Source organism: Apteryx mantelli, chromosome 28, assembly GCF_036417845.1.
Source record: "Apteryx mantelli isolate bAptMan1 chromosome 28, bAptMan1.hap1, whole genome shotgun sequence".
NCBI lineage: Eukaryota > Metazoa > Chordata > Aves > Apterygiformes > Apterygidae > Apteryx > Apteryx mantelli.
The window spans coordinates 3,668,083-3,687,506 of NC_090005.1; the positions used below are offsets into that span (position 1 = coordinate 3,668,083).

Genomic DNA, 19,424 nt, shown 5'->3' on the forward strand with positions numbered 1-19,424 from the left:
CATAAGAAAAGTTTCGTCTCTGATCAAAGCTCTCGATCTGGCCCTGGAGGGTCTCGCTCGCAAGCAGCTCTGCCCCTTCCTTCTCTCGTAAATGTCGCTTCACAAGAGCTCTCTGGCGCAGGGGACACAGCTGGCCAGCTGTGCATGTTGCCAGCGAAGCTGAGGGCAGAGCGAGTCTAGCAAAGTCAAGGCATGAGGCAGTAGGCAGAGCAATGGGCGAGCAAATTTTCTTCTTTCCTTGTCTGGCTGCTGTAATTTCACATTTCCAGGTAGCAGGGTTGGTTACCGATAGAGCAAGTCTTTGATGGAGGCTGAGCAGAGGGCTGAAAGGGATGTTCTTCAGTAGTCGGCGGTGAGCACAGGGACTACGTCAGCTCTCATCCTCTGAGATGCAGCAAGGTGGGACAAGAAGAGGGCCAAAGAGATGGAGCAGAGCAAGCTGTGGGCTGCGGAGAGATGTGCGCACTGTCCTTCTCCCTCTTGTTCCTCAAGTCTCCTCCCTGGGGTGGAGTCAGGGCACCCTGGGGAAAGGTGGGTTTGGGCGTTCCTGGTGCTCGGAGGGTCTGTGTGCTGGAAGGGGCCGTGGTGCCTTGGTGACTGGAGGTATGGTAGCAGGAGGGGTGCAGGAGCAGCAAGAGGCTGTGGATCATCAGCATGCCTGCACAACAGTGTCAGAACTGTGTGTCCAGGCTGAAAATTTGCTTGCGCTGGGCTTCTGGATGACAAAATGTTCCTGTCCTGGTTTGCAGAGCTCAAGGTGAGCGCATCCGTTGCATGGTCAGTCTGAGGATGCAGAGGTGACGGGAGGGATGTGTAAGAAGAGGCTTTCCCAAGAGAAGGAATATTCCAGTGGGATGAGCTTTGCAGAGGTCACAGTTTGTAGCTTTAGCCTCTGTGTTGTGAACAGGCAGGGCTATGTGTCAGTACAGGCTGGCAAGAAGAGCCTCTGTATAAAAAATGCCACTTTTATCTGAAAACCTACTTAACTTGGTCTGGTCAGAAGTAAGCAAACCCTAATAGGGCTAAGATTGAAGGAAGAGCTAACATTTCTATAGAGGACAAGTGCTGTCAGTGCTTTCAGTCTGTTTTTCCTATAAATCAGCGGAGCAGCGGAATTTTTAAATGCTTATGAAACAATATTTGAGTGCTGTTTAAGTGATGTCCTGTCAGATCCAGGGGCTTCAAGAGATGTAAATATGGCTCATGTTCCTTTCCTAATGCTGAGCCACCTTTTACAAAATGCTGACCAGCTCCATGCAGGTGCTAAGTATTTTATTACCCTCCCGCTGCAGATCCTGCAAGCGATGGGATAAGAGTTGCTGGGACCGAATTGCCTTTGCGGTTTAAGGGTTAGACCTGTGATTGGAGCTGGACTGTGTGGTTGTGTTACAGCAGTGGAGCTTCACAGGCTTTCTGCCAGTAGCTGTCCGTCTGTAGCTTGTTCAGACGTCTGATGTCAGTGAGCTCAAGGCCGAGTTTTATTCCGAAGACTGAATTCTGTCTTTCATGGTTCATTTTCAGCTCCCACTGACTTTGAATTTGAGGGCATTTACCCTAAGCAAATTCTGCCCTCTGAATTTATTTATTTGTGGTTTCTCCCACTGTCTCCTCATCATGACAAATGATGCTGCCCCAGAGCTAGCTTAGAGGGGTTTGTAGAAGCAGCTTTTTACAATGAGCATCTCCAAATTGGATGGAAAACAACATGCTTTGCTTTTGGCATCTTCTGGTGGAATAACTGAGAGCCTTGCAGGCATATTCAGGCAGAAGTAATAAAGAATGCTTTTGGTTACAAAAAGGAAAGCAGATAAAAAGTTCAGGTAAAGATCTGCTGCAGGGTTGCTTGTAGTCACTCCCCATCAGTAAGCAAGAGAACAGGTTCAGAAAGGATGGGCCACCATGAGGGTATCGAGAGCTAGCCCTAATCCTGTGCCAAGGGGACAGGCTCTTGGGGGCTCTCCAAGAGGAGGCTCGGAGCGGTTGCAGTGGTGGGTGGTGATCTGAAAAGGGCAGCTGCGAGCTGGAGACAGGAGTCGACGATGATGCTCTCGGGTTTTGCTCATATCCCAAGCGGAGCACGTGTCTCGGGCACCTCCCGGATTTGGGTACCATGTGCCCATGTGGGCATGCTGTTCTGTCTCTCTTCTCTTCTGTCTTTCTGCTTCCTGTCCTCTCTCCCTTCCATTTTAAATGTTGCCTGGCAGACTAAGATCCATGTTCTTCCACAGCGCCTCTGCGAGCCTCTGAGGCGGTTAACTCTTCCCTGGCCCTTGCCTTGGGATGCATTAGCCCCAAGAGCTCGGCGACTAGACTTGCTTGGAGCAAACTGGGTGTCAGCTCCCTGCAAGATGCCAACAGGTCCCGTGTTGTCTTCGTCTGTGCAGCTGCAGGAGCAGCCAGCTCTGGGTCATCCAGGCTGCAGATTAGCAGGGCAGTGGGTGCAGAAGTGCTTAGTGACCCAGAGCCTGTTTTGTGCTGGGCTTCTAGCACTTGCTGGCTTGAAAATCTCCCTCATCTGCAGCACTGTTGAGCTATTCTCAGTGTGTCCTTGTTTTATGGTTTTGCAGCCTAATTTGCATGTGTTTTGCCTTTTCCCTAATTGAGTGTTAGCTGAATTACCTTGTCAGCCCCTCCCTACCCCCAGGTTCCTCTGGGCTAGAGGGGAAGAGTCTGGAATACCATTTAACGGGAAAGCATTTGTTACTGCTTCATCTCGGATATGGTAACTGCTTTTCTTGTGCCTGATGAAAGGGTTCATTGTTGTGGCAGTCTGAGGTCTGTGCTCGGATCTGAAGCGTGTTTCATTGTCGCTGTTGCTCGTGTACCTCCGTTACGGAGGGGTCTCCGGCTCCCTGGGTCTGCTCGCTCTATCGAAACATCCAGAGCCTCTTTATGCTTGTTTAAGTCCTTAAATGGAAGAATCCTGTACCGTGGTTGAAGCAGTGTTAGCGCTCAGACGAAAAGCACCTTCCCACTGCTCATAGCAAAATAGCTCGAAACGGCTTGGATGAAAGGTTAGGAAGTCATCGTTAGCAGGAGGGAGTTGGACGTACCTGGGTGATGCTGAAGACAGGTCATCTGATTGCTGTTTGGGAATGTGTAAAATGAGTTTTGGAGCTGAGTAAGGATCACTGGGCACTAAAAAGTCCTGTTCCCGTAGTCTGCAGAGAGGGACATACCTGAACACTTCCCGTCTGTGAGGACGGGCTGTCCCGTAAGATGGGTAAAGCTGTCATACTGCAGTCAGGGCTTTGCTTTGCTGCTGCCTGCCCTCACTTTGAGGACTGAACCCAGCATCTTCCACCAGCAGCAAACTGCTCTGTGCCTGCCTAGATAAGAAATGACAAAGCGTTGTGGCTCTAGGTGTGGTCGGAGCCTTCTCAAAATAGTCCCTGTTCTCATACTGCGATGAAAAGCAGCACTACTGAAATATCTGCAACCCTGTTTATTCCAGCCTTTGTATTAGTGATTTGGAGAAGAGACCATGACCTTACAGAGAGCATGAATGGGTCTCTTGTAACCTGAGACTTGGAGCAATATTATTTTAAGCAAGAAGTAAGGCTCTGAAGCAGGCTGTCCTTTCATGCATATCATATGTGTGACAGCAGAGCTGCATTTAGAGCTGAAAGGGGATGAAATCCCTGAGGAGACTGATTGCACCTCATTTATTTTTAACAGATGTGTTGGGGAAGGTTGAACCTGAATTCCTAGACTTGGGGCAATCTTAAATTTGGACAATTTTGACTGTTCATCCCTTCTGGAAAGGAAGATAGGCCTCCATCTAATTCCTGTTCAGGATGAAATGCATACAGATTCTGATTTTGAACTTGCTGCTTATCCTTTAGCCTTTGGGATGAGAAGGGTAACGGTTAATGGTTTTGCAGCTCCCTTTGGCTGAATGTGTGGGCTGGGTTACCTTCTCACATGGATTGTCACCATTCACGCTGCCTACACCTGCTTTTATTGCAATTCTGCTCAGCAGCGCTATAAAACTAGGTTGAAAGCGAGGCAGAGATTGTGACCTAAATGTCATCTTGAGCGGCCAAAACTGGGTGAAGACCAGCCGAAGAGAGACATCTGAGTGCTCAACCAGGTTGTATTTTGTGTATAAAGATTTTTATTTGCTGTCATTCATTCTCTGTCACTTGAAAATCCTTGTCTGTCTTGTGCCTCAGCGTGGTTCACATTGGGCTTGCCGGTTATGAAAAATAAAGTTGCAAATGCAGATTCTGTTGGATTTTTATTGTTCTGGAAATAAGAGCCACTAAAACTCCTCACCCTCGCTGCTTAACCCTCATCTCTGCTTAACAGAAGTGCCCGGATGCCCTATCCATCGCTCCCTGCTCCTCGTGGCAGTGGTGGAAGCCTCTCTGCTCTGGCATGCTGGACACCGCCTCTGCATCAGCAGTCTTTGCAGCCAGGAGCTCTGCAAATTCAGATTCCACAGAAGTGAAATAGCGCTGCCTAGGAAAAACTCTCCTGACTTGGCTTCTTCCCTAGGACAAGCTTTCTGTTGCTGCAAGAGCGATGCCAGCCAGGGTGGTGTGGCAGTAGCTGGAGCAGATGGTGCTGTTGTCATGGTTTTAATTCTAGCCATGTGTTGAAACAACTCAAAATAACTTCAGAAATGAAAGGCCCAGCCCAAGAAGACACCTTGAATGTTATCCTTGCCCCAAGAAAATCTCTTACAACATTAGTGTTTGCAGCACTTTCCTGGCTCTGTACCATGTACTCGGACTAGGATCTGCAAAGGTGCGCTCATGCGTTTGTAGGCTAGAGCTGTGGCATGGCAAATCTTCTATATTAAATATCTTTATTACTGTGCCAGCATTAAATATTCAGAGAACTTCTGCATAGGCTGTTCTGCCAGGGTGCAGCAAATGTTGTCAGTACTGTGAAATCAAAGAAAGAAAAATAGATGAGATCAAAGTAAGCAATAAATAGTTACCTTGCATCTTGACAGCATCTTTCTGCAGCCGGAGGCAAAACGTGGAGGGGCTCAAGGGGCAGCCAGATGGCAGCTGGTGCTGGTGCAGTACTCACCTCCCATGCTGTCCCCCTCTACCATGTATCAGTGCTCCAAACCTGGACTGAGATAGTCCATAGCACTTAATAGCACAGAAAACGTCTTTGGCTGGTAAGAGGTTCAGTTTCTGCTGGTTTAGTGCCTTGAACCACCTCCCAGTGGGGCTCAGAAGAGCAGTAGTGGTGTAAGGAAAAGGATTAGGACCAAGCAGTGCTGTCCAAGATTGGCTTCTGCTGTTGTTGAGCTGCACCCTTACTGTGCCCAGTTTTGAGGCAGGGCCCTTGCTCTTTGTGTCTTTCCATAGTCAGAGCACTGGCTGCTCTGAGGCCAAGACATCTGTGTTTTCGCCACCTAATTTGGGCCCTTCCCATGGTGCTGCGGTGTGTGCACGTGTCGTGTTTTGGCTGTGGTGGAGGGCAATAGTAGTACTCAGATCTTCAAGTCCATTTACACATGCAAGCGAAGCTTCCTTCTCATTTCACCATCTTAAGTTATGAGTCTACTCATTGCGTGTTGATCCCTCCTACCCAGTGTCAACAGCATTTGACATCCTGGTTTCTATTCTCTCTCTTTGCTTTGGACTCTGCATTTTATGCACTTAAATGCAGAACATTTAGCTTCAGCTCTTCAGTGCAGAGTGTGCTGGTGGTCTGTGCAGCGTGCAAATGGCTCAGGGCTGATTCTCGATCGCACGTTCGCACCAGGTTTCAGACATTTCTCTAGCCTGTGACTCCTGTGCACCAAGTGGATCCTGTCGTACGTGTGCTACTACGGAAGGCTGCAGAGAAAGGAAACTAGCAGAGGGCTTTGGTTCTCGGACCAGCAGTCATCTCTTCTGGGTCCTACAGCACACGACTGTGCTGCAAAGCAGTTGGCTGTAAAATGGAGACGGTGCTTGAGAGCTCACGTTTCGATGAACAGCAGAGCTGCTTTCAAGGAATTGCTGCTCGCTAACGTGCTGGAAGCCTCCTTTCCCTGTGCTTCGGCTGATCGCGTTGCAGCATTGCTGCGCTGTCTCGGCAGCCAGCCTGGGTGTTTTGCCTCGTTTGTTTGTTTGGGGGTGTTTGGTGGCTGGCTGGCTAATAAAGAGCGAGTTTGGGGGTATTTTTCAGCTCTTGGATCAGCAGGACTGCATTTCAGGAGCTTAGTCTGGGAACCCAAGAAGGGTGTGACAGTGCTTGCTGCGCTCCCAAATTGCCTGTGTCTGGGAAATGGGGGTGATCCTTTATCAGTGAGCCTTTCCCTGCCCTGGGATGCGTTTTGGTACCCACTGAAGCATGAAATAAGCCCTGTCAGTTTGTTTCTGACCTCGCATTAATGAAGAAAATTGTGATAACCATGAGAAACTGCTGGCCACACTAATAGTCCTGCTTGTGGTAGATTGCAAGCACCCCAAAACCAGATGAGCCCTGCCAAGCTCCTTTTACCACTGACTGCTGTGTGAAAGGGATCTTACTCGACTGCTTCTTGTGGGAACATCCTTATAATTGTTCCATGTGAGCGATGGGGAAGACGGCAGCAGCCATCAGTTAGGGGGGATGGATGTCTGTTTTCCTTTCTTCAGGCAATGCAGCGTCTCAGGAAAGCAATTTCTTCCTCCTCGCAGTGGGATTTGCCAGCCAAGGTAAAATAGTCTTTTGATGGGGCGGAACACTGCGATGCCACTGACTGTCCTAATTCATTAACATCCCAGCAGCGTTGTGTGGAACTGTTCTTTCCTCTTTCCCCTATCTCCTTCCGTGCACGCGCTAACAGTAGTTTTCTTCTGTTACTGGAAAATGCCACATTATGAGTACATTGACTTGGATGCTCCGTTATCACAGGACAGCTATCAGAGAGCGACAAAACACACGCTAGTTTAATGCCAGAGTAAGCAAACCCTTGTGTGTGCGAGCTTATGGGAAGAGTCTTCCTGGCTGTGTATCTGGTGGCCTGGAGGAACATCCGAACAAGCCGTGCTTCAGCACTAGAAGAAGAGGGCCAGAAGCACAAAGCGTCTTTCTGAGACAAGACTTACCGGGGAGTGGGCAAAGCCTTTTAGGCTCCTCCGAACTCTCCATGCCAGGCACTCAGCACATTCCTTGCTTTTTAACTGGATGTGAAAGGGGCACGTGAGAGGGGCCCCTCTCTTTCCATTTGCAATAACATGGGGCTGAAACTTTTCTCCCTCCCTTTTCGATCTGGAGGGGCCATTCTCCTTCCCTGCCGGATTTTCAGTAGCAATGGGCAGCCTGGGGGAGCAGCTCCTCCCAGCACCAGGTGAGACCGTCCGCGGACTTCGCCGTACTGCCATGCCCAGCAATCCAGCCACAGCTCAGCCTGCAGCGGAGCTTTTGAAAGGCAGCGCTGGGGAAGTATTAGGCTGCTGCTGTTCTTCGTTAAGTGAAGAACGAATGGTGCAAGACTGAGCGCCCGGTGAGCCGGCCTGAAACCTGCAGCAGCAGAGACTCTGCTCTGATTTGCAAACAGTGGGGCTGAGCCTGAGATGGGAATGGTTGATAAGATTTAACTGGTAAATCAGATCTTCTGCCATCTCTTTGATCCGCTCTACATGTCCAGCTGCTTAAAGGCTTCGCAAAGCAAGCAGGATCTGGGGAGAGGAAGAATTTATCCACCCGTAGACCATTTCATAGCTCTGTGAAATGCACAACTACAAGATATTCCAGCAGGAGGCTGGGCAGAAATCCAAAGGTACCCTAGTAAATCCCTACTAAAGAGGCTTCTCTTCCTTCTATTCCTGAAGAGCCTGCTGAACAGAGAGAGCAAGCTTTAAAACTACTGATGCTTCCTTTTTCGCTGCTGTGTAAGTCGCTCTGATCGGAGCTTTAATCTAGCTAAAGTATAAAGGGGGAGATGATGATCCAGAATGACTGCTACTACTCATAGCAGTCCATGGTTGTGCGTTCCTCCTCCTGTCTGTAACGCTGTCCTAGTCTGCACAGTGTTTTGCTGTATCAGGAAACCTGAAGTCTCTAAACACTTTTTAACTTTACAGCAGGACCCTCGGACGTGGGGCTTTGCTGCAACTAGCCTCAGAAATGTTAGTTAAAAATGAGTTCAGCCTCATAACCCAGTTAAGGATTTCTCCAGGCAAATGGGTCTTCAGGGCCTCACCGCCTCTGCTGACGCACACATCCCTGTAGCCTCCGTTGGGATCTTTCTCCATTTTCCCCTATGGAAGCGCTGATCCAGAGAGCCCTTCCTGGAGGAGGAGGACGGCGGAAGAGGCAGCACAGCTGGGAGGGCAGAGGTTGCACTATCTGTGGGGAGCCTGGTTTCCCCTCTGGTTTGTCCCCAGCCTGCTTTGTGACAAGGCTTTTCACCTCATTTCTCCTTGCAGGTAAGATGGGGTAATGATACCTCTTTTGTAAACCACCTTGTGCTTCCGTCAGTAGAGATTAATGCAAGATTTGGGTTCATATTCCTCATTGCAAAATACTTGTATATGTTCCCTCAAGCAATTTCCAGCAAGTTTCTGTTCCTGGAAGGGGCCATGTTATGGCGTCCTTTTACTTGGGCAGAGAAGAGACGTCCAGATACAACTGTTGCCCGACTCCGGCTGCTCAAGCCCGTGGGCTGGAGTTGTGTGCCTGAGTAATCCGGTCTCGTAATTGCCACCTTGCTTGGAGGCAGCTTGAGCTGGGCCTAAGCTGATTTGGGATGGCAAATTCTGTTAGTTTAATTCTCAGCAACACCGAAGAACTTGTCAGCACGCAAGTATCCCTTGGCTTCTCCCTGGCTGCGAGCGTGCCCTGGAGACCTTTGCCAGCTGGGGACTCCCAGCAGTTAGCTTGCACTTCCGCTGGCCGTGGAGAGGTTGGATTTGTAAGGGCCACTTCGTGATGGTTCCCTGAGTTCTGACATCTTTGAACCCAGCCCTTCTTTCCCCTTTTAATGCTGTTTTTACAGAATTGTGGCATCTCATCACTTGGGGCTTCTTTGCCTTCAATGTTATCACCCTCCCTTCTCCTCATCTTCCCAGACTTGATAATAGGAGCAACTAAGTTTACTGCCAGTGTGGGTTTGAGGGACTCAGGGGACCGTAACCCCAGTCAGCCCACCCCAGCGTCCCAGTGCCGTGTTTCGTCCTGGTCACTTGGCTGTGTCTGAGAACGTTCCTCTCGCCTGCTCTGCGTGGCTCTACGCGATGGCTCTGCTGCAGCTCTGCCCTGTTATGGCCAGCAGCACCTGCTCTGCTCCTGCGGCATCAGCTGCGTCTCGCCTCCCTGAGCCCTCCCGGTTTGAGAGCCGCTTCGCTGGAGCGGTGGTTCCCCTTCACCGCAGGGAAGGGCCGTGTCTCTGGCATTCACCAAAGCTGCATTCGTATTCGTGCCCCTTTGGGAAACGGCATAGAATTAGGTGGATTTTCTCAGCGTTGGTAGAGATGCATGACGTGAAGTCCTCGAATGGGGCGTCTGTCATCTCTCCATCCGTTCCCGTGTCATTAGGTGATGTGGGAGATCTTTGTCGCCTTGTTGCTCAGTAACCTTCAGGTCCCAAATGGGTGTGCGCAAAGCCGGTGGGAGCTCCCCTGCTGTGATGAGACTCCCATGTTCCTCAAAGCTGCTCTGTAACGAACCAAAACCAGCTCAAGTCTGCACAGAAGGTCTCCTCTCACCAGGGAGAGGTGTCAAAAGTCCCAGGCCTCCAAGGAGTTAGTTATACTATAACAAGGAAAAAAATGTTAAAAACAATGAAGAAAAATGCATTTTTGAGACTATTTCTTTTGCAGCTTCCTCCTGTTCTTCTAAGAGACTTTCATCCTTCTTTGTACCCTAAAGAAAGTTTTCCAGCCTCTCAACTAGATAGCTTGAAACTCCGTATAATTCCTCTTGCTCGCTGCATATTAGGCAGTGCTTGCGATTAATGAGATGACTGTCCATATTCCTTCATCTGTCAGCTTCTGGGAAAAACAGTGCTTGGAAAAGTACACAAAGGAGATGAAAAGGAAGTTGCTTATGAATTATGAACAGCCTTTCAGGCTGATGTTATTTCACGAGGCTGTCACTTCTCTTTAATTGAGTAATTCAAATGGAATCATGCTTTTTTTAAAAACCTGTTTGTGTTTGATCACCTTTCAGAGGTTATGCTAGATAGCTCGTGTTAGTTGAATTTTCATTTTCAAGTAACAAGACTGGATACTTACTGTCCTTACTGCTTAAATAGTGGAGAAGTGAGACATTCCTGCAGCTGAGCTCAGGACACAGTAGCCGGGCGGCTTTACTCCATCGTTGCCTGGAAATTAGCTGGATCCCTCTGGTTGCGTGGACAGTTAGCAGTTTGTAGCTGGTAGCAAAGCTGCTCAGATGGACCAGAGCATGCAAATCTAGCTAGTATCTCTCAAGACATTGCACTTACCGTTTGCTGAAATGTCTCTTTTCTCTGTTTTCCTATCAATGTGCAGCTAGCAACCCCCACCCCAGCTGCAAACAGATCTGTCTCTGTCTAGTTTATTTTGGGGTTTGGGCATATGTGAATCGAGCCCTAAGTTCTCAGGCTTGCGACCGCTGGAGCTGCGCAGTTTGAATAGCTGCAGATCCAGACTCTGCCTCTTTCTGTGTGATACAGGACGACCCCGGGGCCCATCAGATGCGGCTGCTGTCGGCCCCTGCGGCCGTCCCATCAGTCCGTCGTTCCCTGGGGCTGCGGTTGCCGCCCTGCGTGTTGCGGGGCCCGCGGGTGAGCGGAGTGCGGGCGCTGGACCGCTCTCCCGCAGGAGCGTCGTGGGAGCCCTCATCCCCTGGCACCGGGAGGGCCGCAGGGATGCGTCTTCATGCTCCTTTGTGACAGCGCTAATGATGTCGTCTGGCACAGATTACGCGAGGCTGAGCGCTGCCGAAGCACAGCTGTGTGGTCCCCGGCATCTGCTTTCTTCCCCCTCCGCCACTGGCCCGTTTTCAATAGGGTACGTTGTTTTCAGCGCTGGTTTTATTTACCTTTCATTGCAAAGAAACCTTCTGCCAAGGGATTGAGACTTCAGGCTGCTGGACTTAATTTGGGAACTAAATCTTCCCAGGCGGAGAGCGCTGGAGGCTTTGTGTGTGGTTTGCTACTGTTTAGCCTGAGCGGCAGCAGCAAGGGGGATCTGCTGTGTCTTTGTGCTGGGTGGAGATGCGTCCTGATTGCTATCCAAAAAGACGTCCAGGGTGCCTGGTCCTTGGCATGCAAGCATTGCTGCATCAGACCAGGCGCGGGGCTGCCTAGTGCCGCGTGGCCTTCTGCTGTGCGGCTCAGAGGGATCACCAGATGGGAGGAACACGCCACTTCGTGGGAGAGGTTTCTTTCCAACGCCACGAGCTGGTTTACGCCCTAAGTACAGGGCTCAGATGTGTTCCAGCTGGGAACTTCTCATGCATTTTGTTCATTTATTGGCCTCATTTCCTTTTTCAGTCCTGGTTTGCATAGGTCTGCCCCCTTCTCCTTCCCTCTTTGTGAAACAGTATCTATAGCAGTTGTTACAGTCCCTCCTGGAGGAAGGATGCAGCAGTTGTTTCGTTTGGACCTGTTTTCACGTGTGGGTTGTGCTGGGGGGGTTTGCCATGAACTGAGCAGTTGTATTTACTCAAAACAGTGCCACCCCAGCTGTGCTATAGTAGCTTTTATTTCTGCTGCCAGACCAGACCAAGCCGTTGCATTCATGCCTTCCAGCCTGATAAGCTGTTTAGAAAATAAATTTGCGGAATGGGCAGTGGAAGCAGAGCAGCAGTGCTTTCATTTCTGACTCGCTTCTCCAGGGCACTAATGCAGGAGGACGGTGTCAGAGATGGGGCTCTGCTGTCCTGAGCCACGATCATTACATCTTGCACATTAAGCGAGGTCAGGCTGGCCGCGGGCTGGCACAGAAACCTTTGTGGGTGCTGGACGAAAGGCAGCATGCAATTTTGCAGGCAGTGTGGGAGCCATCCCATAAAGCTGGTAGGCTTTGCTGTCGGGTCTCTGCAGCTTCCTGTGAAAGCAGTGATGTTGCTTTTAGTATCCTTGCCAAATTCCACATGGAAAACTAATTTTTTCCTCTTTAAATCTCTTCTGGACTTTGAACCGACTCTTAACAGCTTTTGCTTCCTGTGCTAAACTTCAGTGATGCTGCTGGCTGTTAACGGATTGTTTCATTTCACTTAAGGCTTTTTCTTGCTGGAGCTGTGGTCCTGTAGGCTTTGGGCTCTTTGGGATGTAAATTGCTTCTGTGGCTGTTTTGGCTTTTAGCCCCTAACTTTTTGTACAAAACATGCCTGCAGGGAGTGTTCTGGGGCCAGGTTCAGCCATGAAATGCTATTCACACGCTACCAGAGAGTTGCTCCTGGTTACCGCAGTGTTGAGCTTAATTCGCTGTGTCACGGAGCAGAACTGCGTCTCGGAGCTTCCCGGTGGCCTGAACGCCGTGAGCCCCGCTGTGCCCCCGCTGCTCCGCCGGTGGGTCCGCACCCGGCTCTGAGCTGCCCGGTTAAAGAAAGCAGGAACGTCTGCTCCCGTTGCTCTCCAGATCATGCTGGTCTGAGGGTGGGAACGGCAGCACTCAATTCTCCAAAAAGTTACAGGTTTGGAGGCTGATATTTCGTATTCCTTTACTGCTTCCAAACCTTGGAGTGAAATGCTCTGCGTCCCAGTCTGCGTCTCATCTTAGCACTGATGTGAACAGCAAAACTATTGCCTCGAACACCACCACTATTGCATTCGATGGCAGGAGGCTGCAGAGCTCTTACCAGTTAAACTTAATTCTCTCGGAAACTCGGGAAAATTGGATATGTGCTGAGGGACTTAAATAGGTTGCATATATAGCGCAAGCATCAGAGGTATAGCTGGCCTGAGCGCGCGGTGCGCTGCCAGAAGTCAGCCTGTTTCTCCTGCTCCTGGCAATAAAACCGTTGCACCCCTAGTTCCTTCTCGAACGCCTTGTTGCACAGCTCAAATATGGCTGTTAAATATGTCTCTTCTCCCAAAAGGCAGGCTGTGGGTGTGAAAAAATGTAAAATTTGGAGGAGCTGTTAATGATGGGATAGGCTGTTGCTCTTTAGATAGTGTCCCTGGTTGACAAGACTAGTTCTGCTGGAAGCGGATAAGATTCTTCCGAGGGTTTCTGCTTTATCTGTCGTGCAGAGGGTGCTGCCGAAGTTTATCTCTATGCAGCTATCCTTGGCCTAATGATTCATTAGTGAACCATTGCTTTAAGGTGGGGCTGGTTTTACAGTTTTTTCAAACAATTTCTCCCTTAATATTATGTTTTTCCCCAAGAGGGATTTCCCCTTCCTCCTGTTTGAAAAGAGAGGAAAAAAAAAGAGGATTGTCATTATATACTTTTTTCCCCCCAAATTCTTAGTTTCTCAGCTGTGCAATTTTCAGACCATCTTTAAAAAGAAAAAAATCTCACCTAAAATATGCCATTTTAATAAGGTTTAAATTCCATGTAGTCTTATGAATTTATTACCTGAGGGAAAACCTGAAGCAAATTTGAAACGCTCCGGCTGGAGCGAGACGTGTTTTGCCTGTAGGCAGTTTAGTTTTGCCTCTTGGTTTCAACGGGACAGATCCGTTCCAAAAACGTGTGCGTCAGTACGGCGCACAGTTTGCTGTCAGCAGCGCTTCCAGCTGCTGGAGTAAAAGAGATGGAAAAAAGAGGAAGAGAATGAGGTTCAGCGTTCATCGGAGAGGCATAAAACGCCTGTACAGATGACACACCTGGTGACTATAACTGCACGATTATACGGCCTGCGTATTTCAAATTCTGCCGGGAGAGCTTCGCAGCTCGGAGGTAACGGTGGCAGTGGCTCGCTGGTACTTACCCACTGAATCCTTTTGCGTGCCTGCTGTTATTTATTTACTTATCTGGTGCTGATGACACCTCATCAGCCCCGGTGTAATGGGTTCGAATCTCAGCCGCGCCAGGCCTGCGAGGGCCGCCTGGTAGGAGACGTTCCCCGAGCTCCTTGCGGGGAATGCTTTGTATGCACGGGAGGGACGGCGGCTGCGAGAGAGGCATCTGGTGAGTGGGCATTTCTTCAGCTGAAAGCGAAACGCTGTGGGAGCCGTGCGCTCCCTGCGGGGACCGTGTGCCCCTCTCTGCCCCTCGGGTCACGCTGGTTCGAGGGGTTTTTGTTCTTCGCCGCCGCCGAGCGCCGCACGTAGTCGCTCAGGCGCAGAGCCGCGCTGCGGACGCGGTGGGAGGACGTGCCGCCTTATCTGCAGGGGGATGCTTCTGCTCTCCGTGGCAAACCGTGCACCAGCCCCCAAACCACCGTGTCCGAACGGATGAGCGCCCAGGGTGCAACCGGGCTTCAGGCGCTCTCAGACCCGCGCTGGGTATTTTTTTGATGCATCTTTGTGGCTTTTGATGGTGCTCTTTTCCCTCGTGACAGAAAAGGCAGCTTTTCCTCTCTCATCCCTGAAAAATTAATGTTGAAATCTTCCTCAGCCTGTCTCCAGTCCTTTAACTCTGAAATGGCCGAATCCTGCCGTGTGCGGAGCTCACCAGGAACGGGGGCTGTCTCTGCCTGGCTGTGAAAAGCAGGGCGTTAAACGCCTTCTTGCATAGCTCAGAGAGGCAGCAAGACCAACAGCTTCTCCCTGTTTGTAGCTTCTCTGAAAAACACCCGGATATTTCTTTATGCCGAAAACCCCCGGCACTGGCAGGGCAGCGGGAAGTAGGGCACCGGAGTCAGCGTCCTGCGACCCGGCGGCCCTGGGTGCCTGCCAGCAGGTCCGCCCGGCCATCGCTGTCGTGCCGGGGGGGCACAGATGCTAAACGTTCCCTTCGGAGAAGTGTAAGATCCTGGGCTGCGTCGGACGCTGTCCATGGAGCCGGCAGACGAGCCCCTGGTGGGGTATGCCAGCTCACTGGCTGTCAAGCCGGGAGTCCTCTCTGGATGGCATCCCAGGAAATTCTTGTCCAGAGACAAGGAAGGACTAAATGCGTCTTTCCAGGAAGACTGGGGCAGACCCTAATTGCTCTTCTCCAAAAAAAACAGGTGGGAGAAAGAGAGAAAAGGAGGCAGAATAAGGGAAGAACAAGTCTCAAATCCAGCTCACCTTATTTGGGAGTAGTTTGCCTCTGGGTCAGCAGACATCAGTGTCCTGAAGTCTCGAGGGAAGTGAGCAGGGCTGGGAGGACTGGCAGGTTCCTCTGATGGGGGGGGATAGGAATTGCTTTGCTGCCAACAGGCAGGGCGGTGCGTGGGGAAAACCGCTGTATCCAGTCCTGTGTGCGCATTTGGGATGGAGAGTTCACTCTTAGCCTTTCCCCATATACGCGCACACGAGAGCAGCACGTTCATGTGTTAAATTCCAAACTCTCATGTTCACGCCCCAGTTGCTTTTGTGCCCTGTACACAAGGTTAACATTATATTTTTGTATTTCAGGGCTAAGTAGCCCTGTAAATAGTATCGGGAGGCAGCCAAGTGAGACCGGGAGATGATTAATATGATCCTTTGAGCCCTGGGAGGAGGGCTGCCATATGCCCGAATAATTAGGGCTGTTCATTTTAGGTGGGTGAAACCCCACTAAAATTTTTGCAAAAAGCAGATGCTTAATTCCTTCCTATTTCATACCTCCATTTTTATGGGTGATTTTCTTCTCCAGCAAGTTCTCAAACTTCTTTGGTACAGTTCTGTCAAATGACATTATAGCTGTCCAAGGCAGAAATTAAATTGCATAGTCATCTTCCTAACGGCTTAAAAAAAACCTGGGTGGGAGATCTGGTTACTGGCATTAGAGCGTCTCCTGCTTAGTTCCATACCTCCAGTTAATTTATTGCCAGCAAACAAAACCACGTGAGTTTGCTTCTTTGCTGCTGGTAACCTGAAGCATTATTGCTAGATTCATTCACTCCTGATGGTTATGGCAAACATGCAATCACAGTAATAGCTGGTTATTAATCATTGCTAATGGCTGTAATTACATCAGCGATTAGGAAGTCAACTAAAAGCGATGTCTGTCTGACCAGTGTGGAGAACGAGGAGAATTGTGGTCTCCACTTTGCAGAGGGGGATAGGGTTTGTTGGCCAGTTCATTTCCTTTTGCAGATAGATGAGCTTTGGAAATACAGCTCTTAATTTCAGCATCTTTCTGCTTCTCAGTCCTTTGCCCAGACCTGTATACTGTGCCTGGCTCTACAACCAAGGCATTCGCTGTTGGCTTTCTTAGCACTGCAGAAGCATGACCAAGCAAGAGCTTCGTCTCTAAGAGTGTCTGGTCCAAATCCATCTCTGAAGAGTCCTGGTTGATCCCTCTATGTCTCTTTTGGATTGCTTTTAAAATGATAGGTATGTCATTATAGCTGTGTATCCCTGCTGGGTGTATCCGCAGGGGTGGGAGGCATGCGTTTCTGCAGCAGCATCATACCTTGGCAGCAGACACTTCTGTTTAGAGACTATGATTAAATTGGCAAACGCGGAGTTTGGAACGTGCAGCAAAAATAAGTCTGTGCTAAGCACGCTGTGATCGCTAGTGCCACGGGCCGTTGCCGAACGCATTAGTGCTGACTCAGGTCAGGCCCTGTGGGAGGTGGTCCAAGGTTTGGGTTGTTTGTGGGGTTTTTGGTTTCACTGGAAATTTTTGTTTGCCCTCGGAGAAAATTCTCCGCATTTTGCCAAACCACAAAAACATTTTTTTTTAGTATGTGCTGGACATCAGGGAAAGCGAAATGAAATGAAGATATTCTTCCTGCTGTCCCTTGCAGTTACCTTCTGCTTTCCTGGCACCTTTTAAACCATTCCCAGGCAGGTTGAATATGAAGTTTTGTCTGCTCTACATAACTTTTCCATCCCTCTCCTCTTTGGAAATTACAACCGCAATCCTCCTGAGTGATGTCGGTGTTTCAGGCATCTGCAACAGGTTTAACTGTCCAGCTTTCGCTGCGTTCTCTTGCATGCATTAGCGGAGCCTGTAAGTGCACATACAGTACGGGCTGGCAGTTTTCTCCTGGGGCTCTTCCTCACTGAGTGAACGGGCTAGACCGGGCTCAGGGGGTGAAGGAGATGTGCTGAATGAGTCCGGACCGTGGTACTGCTGCTCCGTTCCTGGGAGAGGTGGAGAGCAGCCAGAGGCGCGTGTGTTGCCTTGAGTGCTCCCCAGGGAAGAGGGCTCTGTCCCTGCCCAGGTGGCAGCCACTGTCAGGCACTTCACTGCAAAACTGAGTTTATGGAAGCACAGAGCTCAAACCCTGTGACAAAATGGTGACCCGGACAGTATCCTGTGCGGACCAGGATGGTCCTTTCCCTTGGGAGATTTTAAACGCTTCTGTAATTTTGATGCTGCAGTTGGGCGGAAGTTGCCTATATCCTTATGCTGATGGATGCCGCGACTGGCACACGCTCTTTCTTCTGCAGCAGTAATTAGATCTTCCTTATGTTCATGATGAGCATTTGCTCCTTTATATGTTTTCTCTGCAAAATCCATGTTTTCCGTTCAGCTCAGGTCCACTGGTGAATTGGTTCTGGCCTCTTGAGTTTGGATTGCGGTGGCCTCGTCTCCTGTGCTGAGAGCTCAGTGCAGCTGTGTTCGAAGAGCGGTCTCTGGCTGGGGCAGCCCTTTTAGATCCTCATCTGCCATGTTAGCCCTCCCTTCCCGCTGTCCTCCTCCACTCAAAGGCTGAGGACAAAACATACTCTGGATGAATTTGGAGACAGTAGTGTTAGATGTTCTGGGGAGTATTTCAGCACTGGTGTGAAACCTGATAGGTAGCAGGTATCTTGAGCTGTTACCTTTCCTGAGCACAGTGGTGTGATTTCAGGGCTCATCAGGAAAAGGGAACAAAGCAGATACCTTCTTGCAGTGACTGAAAAGATGGTTGGCTGTTGTTGGCTGGTTGCTTGCTAGAGGATGTTTAATGATCCCAGAAATCAGCTGATGAGCAAATTTGTCACGTGGAGCAGTAGATGGGAACACACCAACTGGGCTCCAGGGGAGAGCGCGTTGTATCAGGTTTTACCTGACGGGTGTTTATTTTTCCTCTTCCCTTTAAGTAACTTTGCTGAGAGATGGCGGAGCAGCGTCAGGACGTCACTATGATGGATGATCACTCAGCCGGCCAGGAGAAGCACATCCCATCAGGTAAGCCCCTCCAGGAGGAGATGGTGTAAAGGACCTCCCTTGCTCACTGCCAGGAGGAAAATGACCCAGGTGGGGAGAGCAGGGCCAGCGGGGCAGCACGAGGGGGTCTTGGGGCCAGCTAGGAGGTGTATGTAGGGGCCTTTGGGGAGTAAGACACTGACGTTGTCCCTCCAGCAAGGAACAAACCTTTGCGGATGATGGGCAAAGATGAACGTCATCCAGACTTAGGTGTGCCCTAGCTCAAAGAGCAGTTGTGGGTGTGAGAGACCAACAGCAGAGTGTCTGCACTGGTATCTGTGTGTGGAGGGCTAGCATGGATCAGCCAACTGAAGCCTGTGGACACGTTGCCTACAAGATGCTCTGATGTTTATAGCAGTAGGACAATGCTGCTGCCACCATCCAGGTTGATGGGAGAGTGCAGCAAAGGTGGTATGGCACACTTTGTTGTTTGGTGTCATTGCCCAGCAAGAGCAGAACAGCCCCTCGTATCCCATATCTTGTTGCTGCAGCTTTGGAAATGTATGTTTCTGTGTTTACTACTCAGTTAGCCATAAAAACAGAGCACTGCTTTTCTTTGGAGACACTGCTCAAGGATGCTGTTTGCTGCCTGCTTTTCTCACCTGCACGGGGAGTTGGGGAGAACTGAGCAGAGGGCTCTGGGAGCAGGGACCATGCAAGAGTCTCTTGTCCCATATTTCAGACTTGCGTTTCTCAGGAGGACTTTTCCTTTCTCATCCCACCATGCTCCACAGTTGAGCTTGGAAGCCCACATACTGCCAGTGAACTGGGTGGGACTTGCTTCTGGTTGTGCTCCATGTAAACATCATCTTGATTTTCTTTTCTTGAGATGCTTTGGATACAGCTTGTGCCAGATAAATGGATTTTCTCTGCCCTGGAGAGAATCCATGGAATCCATTCATTCTGGCTCCTGTAGTCCATTTCAGTCTGATAGCCCCTCTCAGCCTGTAGCCTCAGCTTAGCACATCACAGATTCCTAGGGATTTTGCTTATGTTAGTTTGAACCTTCTTTTTCAACTCATTTTCTTCAGTTCTCATTGTTTCATTTGCCCAGACTCCTTGCAAAGAGGAGACTTGTGCATCTTGCTCTAGCATTCCAAAAGATGACTTTTGCAACCAAGTCCTCCCATTTTCAGGTTCATGCTACACCAAGTCCTTTACAAAGATTTTGCTGATTTGCAACAATTAGAATTACACATCATGGAAGAGCTCAGCAGCCTGCTTTGGGAGGGAGGCTAACGGCTCCAGAAATGGCAAGGAGAACAACAGTGACTCAGAAGTTGTACATCTTTTCTGCTTACGTTGCTAGGATCTCCTTTCCTGCTTGTGCCATGCTTT

At 49.8% G+C, this 19,424-nt stretch overlaps 1 protein-coding gene across 4 annotated transcripts in view; it reads left to right on the forward strand.

Moving 5' to 3' along the window:
- LOC106497424 (microtubule-associated protein tau) overlaps positions 1-19,424 on the forward strand; it is a 53,663-nt gene that overhangs the window by 6,767 nt on the left and 27,472 nt on the right. For 2 of the 4 annotated variants that reach the window (XM_067312057.1, XM_067312054.1), the window contains exon 2: positions 17,981-18,068. In XM_067312057.1, the coding sequence (XP_067168158.1) occupies positions 17,996-18,068 (73 nt within the window). In that variant the 5' untranslated portion in view covers positions 17,981-17,995. Of the gene's footprint in view, positions 1-11,730; positions 11,942-13,507; positions 13,773-17,980; positions 18,069-19,424 lie in introns of those variants that run through there. The other 2 variants (XM_067312056.1, XM_067312055.1) reach the window with 2 other exon arrangements.